Raw genomic sequence first — 14501 nt, forward strand, 5'->3', positions numbered from 1 at the left:
AAATGATCCTCTTCCTGCGGCAGATCTGAGACTGAGCTGCAGCTCTGAACCACAGACACAAGAAGAAAACAACCAACAACAACTGACGCTTTAGAAATCCTAATCAACTTTAACTCATTTTATTACTTGATTACATTTTTGGCTTCCAACCATTTTGAAAACAAGATAACTGAGATAAAACTATTTTTGTGCCTCATTCTTTTTCACAGCAAATTTCCTCCCCATACAATCAGCAGGTTGTGGAAAAACACTAATAATAAATAACAAATATTTTTATATTATATATTTAATTGTAATATTAAGATATTAGATATTTATTTTATCTATTCATCTTTTTAATTAATTTCTTTATTTGTTTTTCTGTTGATTTGTATTTAAAGTTTGAGAAAGTGGACTGTTAAAGTGCATGTTGTTTCCAAAGTCACTGAGTAATCATGTTAAATGACTGATTGTGATCGTGATCAATGATTCAGCTCTACTTCCCAACTGAAACGTATGATAATTATTTAAAGTAGGTTTTATTGTGTGGTGGTGTGTGTTGCCTGGAGCTCAGGGAAGCTGCTGGTGACGTTTCAAAGTGAAACTAATAAGTTGTTGTGTGTTTGTGGCTGAAAGGTTTGGAGGCTACGGTCTGGTCACAGCGAGCGGTGTAGAAACCAACCGGACGACGGGTCTATATGCTGCATGTCTACGTATGGCCTGTAAACACATGCCTTCGAATGTGGTCATGCGTGTGCAGGAGGCGCACGCACACATATGCTCTTTTTTCTTGTTTGTTCATATTTAGTCATTAATATTAATACGTATTATCATAATGATTTTGGTTCTGTAATTATTTCTCTGCTGCTTGTGGCTGGAGCTGAGAGCCGACACACACCTGATATATAACCACACCACATTTTGCATGTTTGGTCTCCACAGTAATATTCAAATTTGTGGTGTCACTTCCTGTTTTTTTTAATATGCAGTAAATAACTGATCAAAAGAAAAAAGAGTCTTCAACAGTCGGACTGACGGAGGAGAGTCTCTCCCTCCATCGACTCCGTTACATGTCTCCGCCCCCAGGTACATCTCCCACCTACTGACCAGGTGTGTCCAGCCCAGAATATTGATCTGCTGATGGCGGCCTGCTGGTCACAGCTTGTGAGTGGGGGTGACCAGGTTCACTATCAGACCCCCCCACTCTGGAATCAGATGCTTCGACTTCCTTTAAATCACCTCTTTGTCTCGGCCCGTCTGCACCGTTTATTTACATCGTTTCATCCCTTATTCTTGTTTTTCCATCTTCTTTTTCTTTTCTCTTCCTGCTGATGTGAGATGTTTTTTTATTCATGCTGTTCTTCTCTTTTTATTAAGTTCAGGTTCTTTGAATTTTATCTTGTTTTACTTTTTCTTGTGAAGCACTTTGTAACTTTGTTAAGAAACATGGTGTATAAATAAAGTTATTATTATTATTATTATAATAATGTGGTTTTATGTTTGACTGTAGCTCAGAGAAAAGGTTTCTTCTTCTTGGCTCATTGAGAGAACTGAAAGCGTCTGGACTGAAGCATGTGAACGTAGTGAAGAGAAAAGGTGTGATGTGGGTCGGCTGGTTCCAAGTCTCAGATGTCTGACAACAACAACAGTCGCTCTCATAATTCACACCCACACGACCACGAGGTGACAAACTGTTCGCTGCAGCTTCTTCTTCAAGCTGAACTCAACATGAGTGAAAAGCAACAGCTCTGAGAATCAGTTGGACACCTTCAAGGTCGCCCCCCCCCCCCCCCCTCCTCCCCCCCCCCCCCCCCCTCTTACCCTCACAGGTGTCGTCTCCCTCTGACATCAGCTCGTCGTCAGAGCAGATGTTCAACACGTTCACCAGCATCTCCGTCACTGTGTGGAAACACAAGAACACAGAGTCACACACACGTGCAAACGACACGACGACACCGAGCGTCAAGGTTTTTAATTCTCCTGATCAGGAGGTTTCACTCGGACCAATCAGCTCCAGATGTCTGATCCAGTTTCTAACACTGAGTATCTGCAGCTCATTAAATACGTCTCTACATGCGACTGATGATTGTTTTCATTATTGATTAACTGGCCAATTATTTTCTCCATTGATCCTTCAGTCTATAAAACGTCTGCTTTAATAATAATACATCAAATCCTTAGATTAGAGACCGTGTTCTGCCTCAGAAAGATTCAAACGATTATTGATCGAGTGATCGATTAGTTGCAGCTGTGTGAGTCCGACATGAAACAGCTGCAGCTAATAAACCTGATAAACCTTCACATTCACGAGCTGATTCCAACCATCAGGTTTAACTGAAGAAGGTCCTGAAGGTGATGGGATGTTTCTACAGGTTCAAATTATATTTAAGATTTTTAAATACCACAGAAAAAGAAATGAAATGTGTGACATTCGTCCTGGTGGAGGAATGATGGAAACATCTGCGCTCCTCAGCTCGATGTAACAAGAGCTCTGAAGAGAGATGAGCGACTGATGTTCCCCAGATTAACGTCCGGATCAACCAGCAGCTCCTGAAGCTTCCTCCAGTCACAACACGCTTCAGGTCATTTAAAGGGAGCACGTGGTGATGATGTCATAAGAGCTGCAGCCATCGTTGTGTTTACAAGAGCGGACATTCTTACTTCATTTAGGAAATCTTCCTCACTTTACGTTCAGTGTGTGACTCCTCTACACACACACACACACACACACAGACACACACAGTGACAGGACTCTCACCTTTCTCTCCGACGAAGGGCAGAGACCAGGTGAACACGTCCATGAAGTTGGGCAGCCAGTAGGGATGAGGGGAGCAGTTAAACTGCCGGATGTTCATCACATTATTCTCATATTTCAGCACCGCCGCTGAGGACAGAACACACACACACACACACACACACACACACACACACACACACACACACACACACACACACACACACACACACACACACACACACATCAGCATTTCCTCTCTCCTGTTGCCAGGGCTTCAAGGTTTCCAACCTGTTGCCATGGTTTCCATCCTTCACTCCTCTCACCTTTGTTATTGTACACATCCAGGTAGTTAGGAGCCGAGAAGATTGTAATTAAAGAGGGGAAGCCTGTCGTCTGACTTTTCCTGTACATTCGATACCTGACGGACACAAACACACAGAGTCACAAAGGAAACGATGAAGACGAGGGTGAGGATGAAGATGAACTTTCCCTGGGGGAAACATTCAGAGAGAGACGAGCAGACGACACTTAAATATTTCATTAAGCTCGAGCACATATTCAACAATCTACTGTGACTGAGTGAACCATGTTTCTGATTCACTCCTCTCCCATTAAACATCTGGTGACCCCTCACATCATCATGTGACCCCCGACCCCCCCCGACTGGAAACCACAGACTCAGACTCTATGAGCGAATGTGGAAACAGATGCAGAGATAACGCCAGCAGCCAAACTGTTTGATTTATAAACACTGGTGTGAATAATAATATAAACTATATGTAGTACAGGTAATAAACACACTGTAATTATACAGTGATATTAAATGTACATCAGCAGCTTCCAGCTGATCTGTCCACTCGTCCTCTTTCATGCTCTTATGTAGTTTCAGAAGCTGCTGTTTATTTAGTTTTAGTCTCTTTTTCATCATGAAAAAATTCATGTTTTCATCCCGTTTTCTGTTGAAGAAATGAACAGAGACAGTTTCAGCCTGTGCAGATGTTTCTGAGACACAGAACATCTGGTCATCCAGCGGAGATGAGTTACTGCTCTGACGGTGGTTTTCTCGTGTTTGTTTCTTTTTGTGAAAATTAAAAAAAGAAAGAACCAAAGACAAGCATAATCAGAAATGGCAGAGAATACAGAATTACAGCGTATAATATAATATAATATAATATAATATAATATAATATAATATAATAATCAATGAGTAATCAAAGCAACAGATTGATGTGACTCACCCTGCGTCCTGGGCTTCATGTGCTCGTATTACAGACAACAGGTTATTGTTCATCAAGAAGTCACATACTGCTGGGTAACTGCAGACACACACACACACAACACACACACACACACACACACACACACACACACACACACACACACACGTTAGTACATGAACAAACATGATGACAGAGTGACCCGTCATCACATGATCAGACGCCAGTTTGGTAAATAAACGACTCAGCTGGTTCCAGTGGAACGCTGCGTTCACCTGCTGCAGGAACAAACTGAGGAGCCTGTTTTTACACCTGAAGCTGCACCTCACCTGTCTGTCATGAAGTTAAGGTGAGAACAGGAGGAGCTGTTGTGTTTCGTATTCCACGTCTGAAGGTCTTTAATCTCGTTTTACCTTTTATCTGATGAGTGGAACGATCACTTCTACAGACTGCTCCCACATGATCTCATCAATGATATAAAACTGGCTCATGCAGTGGTCCCTGAACGCATCACCAGTGATCTTCATGAGGTTCTCTTTGCATGTGAAGCTTTAGTTGCTTCAGTCTTTACATCAAAGTGACAGTTCAGGTTATTAGACTATAGTCAGTGTTTTAGCTGCAGTAGATTCAGTAAATAGCATCAGCGTCAATGAGCCAATCAGCACGCAGCAGCCTCGTGGTGATTGGCTGTTTCTTTGTTTGAGTGTGTAAAGAGGAAGTGAAGCTAAAATCTGTACAATAATGTGTTGTAATTAAATTAATAAAACTGTTAATGAATCGACATTTTGGATGGATACCCAGCCGCGATTCAGATCAGCTCCCAGCTTAGAGGAGCAGCAGGAGCACCTGGAGCACCTGGAGCACCTGTACAGAAGCTGTGATGAGCTGCTGGGGGCGTCAAAATCAAACAAACAGCCAATCACCAGCATTGTTAGATCCCGGTCCAAGCACGCTGCATGCTGATTGGCTCACTGACGCCTCAAGTATCAAATCACAAAGACATTTTTAAATCCTTGTTAGTATCAAACCGATTAGCTCGGTCCATAAACAGTCCCGTTTGATTGGCAGCTCCACAGCAGCAGCGACACGCAGCTAAACGCCGACAGACGGCTGTAATCTCTAATACATCTATCAGGACTGTTGCAGAAACAGTCATTCACAGTCATTTCTTAATGACTGGTTTAAATGTGATGCTGCTGAAACAAACTAATGCAGGATAAAAGAGGCTTTAGAGCCGCAGCAGCGTTCACCTCTCTCTGACCTCCATGTGGAGTCAACACGGCAAATTCAGTACAAATATTAAGACAGAGCAGAGAATGCTAATATTTGTTTCCACTATCTGTCTGACAGCGGATTTAACAGCGCTCACTTATCCACAGATAAGCCATTGTTTAGAAAAGCTCTAATCAGCTCAGATTAACATGAAGAGCTGCTTTTTGTCTGTTTTTTATTTCCATGTTAAAACGTTTCCCGCAGCGAGCTCCGTCCCCACGCCGCCGCCGCCCTACCTGTAGAAATAAGAGCAGCCTCTGACACTGTTGTGGCAGAAGTGTTCCTGGGTCTTTTCTGAACCGTAGTCCTCCCCCGGGTCCGACCACAGCAGGTCACACATCGGCCCGAACGCAGGGGGCTCCTTAAACCGGTCCAGCTGCACACACACACGGGAACAGGTAAATGAGACAGGGAGGGGGACCAATCAGAACCAGGCAGGTTCAGAACTCTGGTGACGCTCGGATTTACAACAGGAGAAGAAAAAACTGAAACAAGGAGCACGAGTCATGAAGAAGAATATTACAACGGAAATTATTAAACAATAAAATCTATCTGCAACTATTGTGATAATCAAATAATCTAAGAAGAGGAAGAAGAAGAAGAAGAAGAGGAAGAGGAAGAGAAGTTCTCTCTGGACCAACAACAGAGAAATCTAAAGAGATGTTTAAAGATGGAAACACATCAGGTCACATGACACATCTTTAACCTGTCGCCTCCCTCCATCAATAACCTCTAGTTACTGATGTTTAATGTCCTGCAGCAGCAGAACAAGGAGCTCACACACACACACACACACACACACACACACACACACACGTCCTGGTGTTATAATCATGTTGCTACATCTGGAAACAGATGCTCACAATGACTGGATGATGAACATGTTGCAGCTGTGGTTCTGTTGCTTTAGCCTGGCCTGGACAATAACAGTAATAATCATAATAATAATGACTGTGCATAATTCATGGTAAATGTGTTTCCCACAGTCACTGCAGACAAGTGAACATGTTGTATGACTGTAAGGCTACAGCTTCATATTCTTCTCTCGCTGTGTGATTATGTTGTTTATCATTTTCATCTCATTGAAAATCACTTTTCATTTTATTCTGTTTTTTTTCCCAGAGGTGTTTTTCATAATGTTCATTACCTGGAGTATTCATGCCATCAGTGTGTGTGTGTGTGTGTGTGTGTGTGTGTGTGTGTGTGTGTGTGTGTGTGTGTGTATTGATGTGTTAATAAACTGTCAGATGGGCCAAACACAACTTTAATGGACAATAAACTTGTTTTCTATTCTAATTTCACTGCTGCAGTAATTTCCCTGTGGATTTCACTGCCTCCTCCTCCCCCTCCTCCCCCTCCTCCTCCTCCTCATCAATAACTTGCTTCGCCTACCTTCCGTATGTCATCCAGACAGGTGACCTCAGGGCTCAGGCCTCCGTGCACACACAGGAACTGCTGGTTGAGGAGAGCGGCCAGAGGCAGGCAGTCGAACGCCTCCATGCAGGCGTCGTACACGCGCTCCGAGTACTTTATTTTACCTGGAGAACACACACACATATATAAAGTTTGTCTATGAACTTTACTTTGAAAAGACAAACACACACACACACCAAAGGAAAACAGGAGTGTGCAGCAGGACTTACACTCCTGTTTAAAGGTGAAGTACTCTGTGAGATGCCGGCACTCGTGGTTGCCTCTGAGGAGGAAGAGGGTGTTGGGGTGGTTGATCTTCAGAGCCCAGAGGAACAGGACGCACTGAGGGAGCAAACACACAGGAGGAGACGGTCAGTCCTCAGTGGACCCTGATTCATTAAACTGTCCTCCGTCAGAGAAGGACGTCAACAGTGAATCCTCACATCCTTCAAACACTGGAAAACTGCTCCTCCAGCTGGACAACACATCAGTAACATATGTGTAGTGATATGAGACTAGATAAACCCTGCGAGCATTAGCATTAGCACAGCTAGCTGCTCTCTCCACTGCAGAGCAGCTGATTTAGACGTTTGTCGACTTTAATCCTGAAGGTATCTGAAAAAAAGTAATGTGTATATATATATATATATACACATATGTATGTATATGTTAATATGTGTTATTTATAATGTAATAAATAATAATCTGGTTTACAAAGAGTTAGCATCCCTTTTTATGATGGGGGAACAGGCCGAATTCACGCCATGTCCCTGAATGTATCACATGTCCAACAACCATTGACGGAAAAAAATCAGAAATTTTGAAAATAAAGTCATAAAATTACAAGAAAAACACATTTTTAATTCTTGTTATATTATGACTTCGATATGTCGGATTTCTTTTTTCCCCTCAGTGTTGCCCTGATACTAAAAATAAAATCCACATTATTCTTCCATTATGAACCCAAAGTCTTTTATTTTGGTGATTTCTAGAGAGAGAGAGAGAGAGAGAGAGAGAGAGACACACAGAGAGACAGAGAGAGAGACAGAGACAGAGAGAGCGACAGAGAGAGACAGAGAGAGAGAGAGACAGAGAGAGAGACAGAGAGAGAGACAGAGACAGAGAGAGCGACAGAGAGACAGAGACAGCGAGAGACAGAGAGAGAGACAGAGAGAGAGACAGAGACAGAGAGAGAGAGACAGAGAGAGAGAGAGAGAGAGAGAGAGACAGAGACAGAGAGAGACAGAGAGAGAGAGACAGAGAGAGAGACAGAGAGAGAGACAGAGACAGAGAGAGCGACAGAGAGAGACAGAGAGAGAGAGAGAGACAGAGAGAGAGACAGAGAGAGAGACAGAGACAGAGAGAGCGACAGAGAGACAGAGACAGCGAGAGACAGAGAGAGAGACAGAGAGAGAGACAGAGACAGAGAGAGAGAGACAGACAGAGAGAGAGAGACGTCGTACTTTAACTTCTAAACAAACCCACTCTGTTCAGCTGCCACTCATTTACTCAGTGTTTCTGTGCTGCACCACACCACCTGTTTAATTTGAATTTTTATTTTTATTTTCTGGAGGCGTCAACAATGAGGCAGATCTGACCAGCTGTTCATCCCAACTACACAGAGGAGGAAGAAGAAGAAGAAGAAGATATCCCTCCACTGCACCACGGACTCTGTGGTTATCGGCTCGTTCTGATGCTCTGACTCCTCGGTCTGTGGCGGCAGAACCGTCGTTATCCATCTTTACTGAACCACTTCCTGTGTTTGGGGTGGACTGGTGAGCTGATGTAGAAACTTAATGAATCCAAGAAGCTTAAATCACTTTGGTGTGAAAGGTTTGACAGATATATGTCGTCTCTTGGTTTATATCTCCATCATATATACGTCTGTCAGATTGTCTATCCTGATGTGCAAGTGTAGAAACATGTTCATCTACATCTGGATTTTATCTGTCAGAGGAAATGTGGCTGTGTCGTGTTTGTAGATCTGTCAGAGAAATAAGCTTCATTTCTTTCACTTATGAAAAGTTCAAATCAACTGAGGATTATGAAAACTACAAACAACATTTCTCATTGTGTTTATCTTCATACACAGAGATTATTATGAGAACAAGTACAGGTTCATTTGTATAAAAGTGTTTCACAATAACATGAGCAGGATATGAACTAACTCTTTATCTTTATTTTTATAACCTACTTCATATTCTCTATTCTTTGTGGAGGAGCAACTGTAACTCAACCTAATTTCCCCCCAGGGATCAATAAAGTTTTCTGATTCTGAAACAAAAGAAAAAGTGGAAAACTGGAATTTATAAAAATAGAAAAATATCAGGGGAAACAGATGAACATAAACAGATTTATAAAACAAGGGCGGGAGTGTCGGGAGGCTGCGAGAAGGTTGGTTCAAACTTCATATGAATTGAATAATCAAATATAAAATATAAATTATGATGAAGTTTTGGAGTAAATGACCAGTTTCCTTCATTTTCAGTCAAACTTTAAGGGGCTGTCAGTTACTGTATGAACATAACAACTCAGAAATCTACTTATCAAATATCATTATTTATGAAAAAGTGAACTAACATTGTTTTAATGTGGAGGAAACGTTAACGTTATATTTTGAGTTAAATATCTTCAGGATTAAAGTCAGCTGTTCTGCAGCCAGCTGTGCTAATGCTAATGCTAACGCTAGGTGAGCAGTGAGAGTTTATAATGACAGCTGGATTTACTGAGGAGAGACGTCTGCTGTTTCACCACAGAGCACAGTCACACGGATACTGTAACCATGGCAACTATACACAACAAAGAGTGAAACAGCCGCAGCCTGAAAATTGTTAAGAATGCATAAAAATTAAAAATGCATGACTACAATAAAACTTAAGTGTCACGGGTGGAAACTCGATTATATTTAAAAAAATAAATACATAAAAATGAAATGAGTAAAATGTGACTGAAACTCAAACGCAACAGAGACCGGAACGTGTCTGATGTTCAGAGCTGTGTCGTTCAGTCGTCAGGTAGACTGAGGAGCGTCTGACCCCGCCCCCCCGCCTGAGCCGTGAGCAGAGATCCAGGATATCCACTAATCCTAACAAGGAAGCATGACAGCAGCCAATGAAAACGCCATGTCAACCATAGCTGCTCAGGACGCTCAGGAGTCCGTCCACAACACACACTCACTGCTTCCCTCAGATTGTTTTGGAAATGGGACACGGACCGAGGCCTGAGGCAACATGCAGGGCGTGTGTGTGCACGTACGCTGCTGTGTTCAAGTGTGTGTGTGTGTGTGTGTGTGTGTGTGTGTGCATGGGTGGGGCACCAAGTGTGGCAGTCAGACAGACATTTCCTTCCACTATTTAAAGATGCTCTGTCAAGCGGCGCGTGGCCGAGACCGAGCGTCAGGCCGCCGCTGCAAATGTCACAACAAACAGAAACAAACACGTGAGCGCGAGAGAGCGAGCTGACGCCGCCGCCTACCTCGATGCTGAAGTAACCTCGGTCCACGTAGTCCCCGAGGAACAGGTAGCGGGTGCTGCTGGGGGACCCGCCCACCTCGAAAAGCTTCATCAGGTCAAAGAACTGGCCGTGGACGTCTCCACACACTGGACACAGAGAAACACGTCAGTTCACACGTGTGGATCTGACATCAACGGGATTATATTAAATATTATTATATTAAAATACATTATTCTGCAGGCAGGGGAACATGTGGAGATCACACTGAAAGATCCTCTTCAAGCGTCTCCACCAATTATTCTGAACTTCACATAGAAAAGACATTTTGTACTAAAACTTGATTCATTTATTATTTGTCCTTGTCTTTTATCAACTACATGTAGTTTTATTTTAGACGTCATTTCATCTGACATGTCAGAAAATATCATCGTAGATTCTGAGTGACGACTGTTCAAAACCACAAAATATTCAGTTTCTAATTATATAAAAATATCAGAACATCTCAATTTTCCTTTTAATTTTTGCTCCAAAAATGACAAAGAATTATCAAAATATTTGCAGATTCATTTTCTATCAGTTTGTTTATTGATTAAGTGACTAATCTTTTCAGCTTTACATCAGTTTGTTTCTGTCTCTTCATCCGATTTGTTGACAATAAGAAAAAATGTTCATGGATAATTAAATGCAAATAATAAAGAGCCACTGTCCATAATGCACGGTGTATAATGTCTGAGATGTGGTGATGTCACGGTTCCTGTTGTGTTTGACATAAAGAAGATTTTCTAATAAAAACCTCAGAGTTTTAATGACGACAGAGACAGAAGAGGAAAGCAGGAGAAACACATGAAAATATGGAAACAATAAGTCAGAGAGGACAGTGCAGGAGGAGATAAAAATAGTCTGAGGGCACGAGGGTGGAGGGCTGGATACCTAAGCTAAGCCACATGTCAGGGAGGGCAGCTGTAGAAATAGACTGCTGCATCTGAGACAGGGTGGATCTGTGAAACTGGCCGAGTTTCCACAAAGCTCCGCCGCACACAGGCCGCCTTTGTCTCGCTTCACTCGGCTCCACGTGCTCTGAGTCGGAGGGAAGTCTGCCTGTGATAGGACGAGGTCTGAGCGTCAGGGCTGCGGGGGTTTACCTGTGATGGGGGCCTCCACTTCCAGCATGCACTTCTCCTGGCGGAGGATGCTGGCTCCCTCGTTGATGATCCGCAGAGCCGCCTCCTCCTCCAGGCGGCCCTCCTTCACCAGATGGGCCTTCAGCAGCTCCACGCTGGGCCTCCCGTCCACATACAGGTCTTTGACCGTCAGGCGTGTACCGGGAGGATATGGCACCGCTACAGACAGACAGGAAAGAGACAGACGGGTGAAATATGCAGCTCCACACCGATGCCAGCAGAACACACACACACACACACACACACACACACACACACACACACACGCTGATAAACCCAGTTGCCTCTGAAGACAGGACGGACGCTGCAGCTTTTACAGCGTGCTTCTGTTAACAATGGTTTCAAACTGAGTCAATAAGAACAGGAGACTCAACAAGGACACAGTGTCACCAACACAGAGAACAGCACACACACTGCAGCAGACACACAAACAGCTGATCCTGGTTCAGTTTATCTGTGGACACAACTGTACTCAAAAGGAAACAACACACCAGCTCTCAAACTAAGTTATTTTCACTCTGGTTCAAACTGATTGGTTGTTTTTTATTTTAATCCATTAATCATCTGGACATCATCAGAAAATATTGACATTTTTATTTTCCAGAGTCGGACGTGACGTCTTCAAATGCCTCATTTAGTCTGACCAACAGCTACAAACCAAAGAGATTCAGCTGCATTGATTGGTCGATTGATTGCTTTCAGGCTTCTCTCTGCAGCTCTAGTAACAACAGGTCGGTGAGCCAATCAGAAGAGAGGAGGCTCTGAGCCTCTCTTCTGATTGGCTGACTGTTTTCTGAGTGATCCAATAAAAATAAAGCAGATTTCAGGTAAAAACACTCAGAGAAACCAAATCCTGCAAGGTTTGGATGGTGGGTCCAGGTGGGCGGGGCTTGGTGACTGCTTTGTTGTGACATCACAAAGTTCCAGAAGTCCTGACGGCTGGTTTTAAGGCTCAGTTTCTGAATACAGGCTGTGTGCATTTCTCTGTGGACTGAGGCTTTGATACTTTCACAGTATTAATATAGAAGCTAGAGCTGATCTATAATCACACTACACATGGACACACACCTTTACACTGGAGGAGCTTTAACAGTGAAAATAATCCATTACCAAACTGGACCTGATCCTGAGAGTCAGCAGCAGTCAGTGATATTCCAGAGCTGCAGACATGATGTTTTGTTTTTTTTTGCTTTGATTTTGCAATCAGATCAGCAACAGAAACTCCTGTGACGACCATAACAACATGTCAGGACTCAACCTGAAGACAAAGGATCAGAGTCTGGCAGCACACACCAGCCCCCGGAGGAAATACCACACAGCTTCATGCCTGGAAAACACCTCGACTTCCCACACTGAACGAACCGTGTCCTAACGAGCTGGAGCTTCATCTGCTTTGTGGAGGCTCATGTCTACATTCATACTCATCCAAAGATGGTTGAGTCCAAGAGGATGCTCCACTCTTTATTATTTTTGAGAAGATAAGAACTGAGCTGTGTCTTCTTTTCAGGTTGTGCTTATGATTCCCGTCAGAGATAAAACTGTAAAAACGTTTAATATCATGATTAAAATGACAGAAATGACAAGTTATCTGCCACAAATAAATAATTCACAGCACTTTGTGTTGCATTTAAACGTTAAAATAACAACATTACTCGTTGTGTCCTCAGTCTGAACAGAAAGACAAACTCCACTGGACGTGAAGGAGTCGACTGCCTGTTTAAACAGGTTTACCTGCGTTTAAAAAAAACCTGCTTATACCTGCAGGAGGAAAAATCTCCAGAGCAGCACCGTCACTTCTCCCGCCATGTTCTGACTGACAGTGAATCTAACATGAAAACTTTCAGCTGCACTTTCCAGTAGTCTGCTTTTATCTGCATTTACCATTTCATTTTACTTTTATTCCTTTATATACATATATCTTATTTTTATTGGACTATTTATTATTTTTAATGATATTTTAGTCGGTTGTTGGTCTAAATTATTTTATTTTCTTAATGGTTTTTCTAATGTTTTATCTTGACACTGTCCAGAGTTTTTCAGCTGGAAGTGCAACAGAACATGATGGTGACAGTGATTTTATTCTATTCTACTATTAGTTTTAATGGAATGTTTTCTCTTTAATCCTGGTTCACTCCTGTAAAGTGCTGTGTAAATAAAGTTTATAATAACTTTATAAAAGCAGGTGTATCAAAGCTGTAAGTGTTTTTCTCTTATAAAAAACTTAAATGGATCAGCGTCGCCTGACGAGCTGCTGTCACACACAGAAACACACTCCGGCTTCTCTTTACTGAAGTATTTCAGTAGACACACTCTTGTGTCAACTCTCTCTCTCTCTCTTCCTCTCTGTCTCTTCCTCTCTCTCTCCCCTGGCCCAGTGGTCTAGTTTAGTGTGCAACTCTGAAACCAAACCAGGTCGCACACATTCAGCCAATCACGTCAGGGCCCCTGAACTGGTTCATCACCAGCTGAAGGAAACCAGCCGGGCTCCAAGACAGATGCGAGTCTGATCGGATCACCCAGCAACAACTGGGAGGCCGAGGCGGTGTCGAGTCTCTGAAGAGAGGAAAACAAAACCGCAGTTGTGAGAACGAGGCGTCACAGACCACTACAGGAAGTGGTATTCAAATAATCAACGACACAGAGACGCTTGTTCCCGCCAGTGGCTGAAGGGACGGAGGGAAAACTTTTCATAACTGAGCTGAAGCAAACGTTGCATCAGCCTCCAGTGTGATAATGAAGTCGGCTTCAGACGGGCCTGAAGCTTCACCTGCTGAGGTCAAGGCTCAAGATAAACTCAGCCAGTCTCCTCTGACTTTTAGACATCACAACATTTTAATTCTCACTTCGGTCTCTGTTTGTTGGTGAACTCTGTCCCTCCTGGGCCACCGTACAGCCTGCGGCCAGGAGCCAGTCAAATTTAAGCAAAACAAAGAGTGAATCGAACAGACACCTGCTTTGTTTCTTTTTCTGCTGCTCTGCACAAACCGGTGGCATCTACATGTTCCTCTGCTCTTACTGTCTGATAAACACCCACAGATGTACCAAGTATAAAGTATAATCTGTATCTGTCAGCACAGAGGCTGGGTGGGTGGATAAAACGGAAAATAAGAAATGTTCTTCATTACCGGTTTGAATTATTTTGGCTCCCGCTCTGAGAAACCCCTGTTTTTCTGTCAGTCTGTAAGACAGATGTAAAATACTACAATACCCATGAGCCTCAGCTGTTGTTACCATGGAGAAAAAGGCAGT

General features: G+C 43.0%; 1 protein-coding gene and 1 long non-coding RNA gene across 4 annotated transcripts in view; one reads left to right on the top strand and one right to left on the bottom strand.

Moving 5' to 3' along the window:
* Positions 1 to 1466, top strand: part of LOC130186117 (uncharacterized) — a 4274-nt gene extending 2808 nt beyond the window's left edge. The window contains exon 2 of the long non-coding RNA XR_008830250.1: positions 1 to 1466. This exon is cut by the window's left edge and continues 391 nt beyond it. This is a non-coding gene — a long non-coding RNA (uncharacterized LOC130186117).
* ppp3ccb (protein phosphatase 3, catalytic subunit, gamma isozyme, b) overlaps positions 1 to 14501 on the bottom strand; it is a 32553-nt gene that overhangs the window by 10995 nt on the left and 7057 nt on the right. For all 3 annotated transcript variants that reach the window (XM_056402870.1, XM_056402869.1, XM_056402868.1), the window contains exons 2-10: positions 11214 to 11411; positions 10093 to 10217; positions 6849 to 6960; positions 6598 to 6743; positions 5442 to 5581; positions 3955 to 4032; positions 3040 to 3134; positions 2738 to 2863; positions 1801 to 1878 (exon numbers count right to left, since the gene is read on the bottom strand). In XM_056402870.1, coding sequence (XP_056258845.1) covers positions 1801 to 1878; positions 2738 to 2863; positions 3040 to 3134; positions 3955 to 4032; positions 5442 to 5581; positions 6598 to 6743; positions 6849 to 6960; positions 10093 to 10217; positions 11214 to 11411 — 1098 coding nt within the window. The remainder of the gene's footprint in view (positions 1 to 1800; positions 1879 to 2737; positions 2864 to 3039; positions 3135 to 3954; positions 4033 to 5441; positions 5582 to 6597; positions 6744 to 6848; positions 6961 to 10092; positions 10218 to 11213; positions 11412 to 14501) is intronic.

The sequence above is a fragment of the Seriola aureovittata genome, chromosome 18 (genome assembly GCF_021018895.1).
Source record: "Seriola aureovittata isolate HTS-2021-v1 ecotype China chromosome 18, ASM2101889v1, whole genome shotgun sequence".
Classification (NCBI taxonomy): Eukaryota; Metazoa; Chordata; class Actinopteri; order Carangiformes; family Carangidae; genus Seriola; species Seriola aureovittata.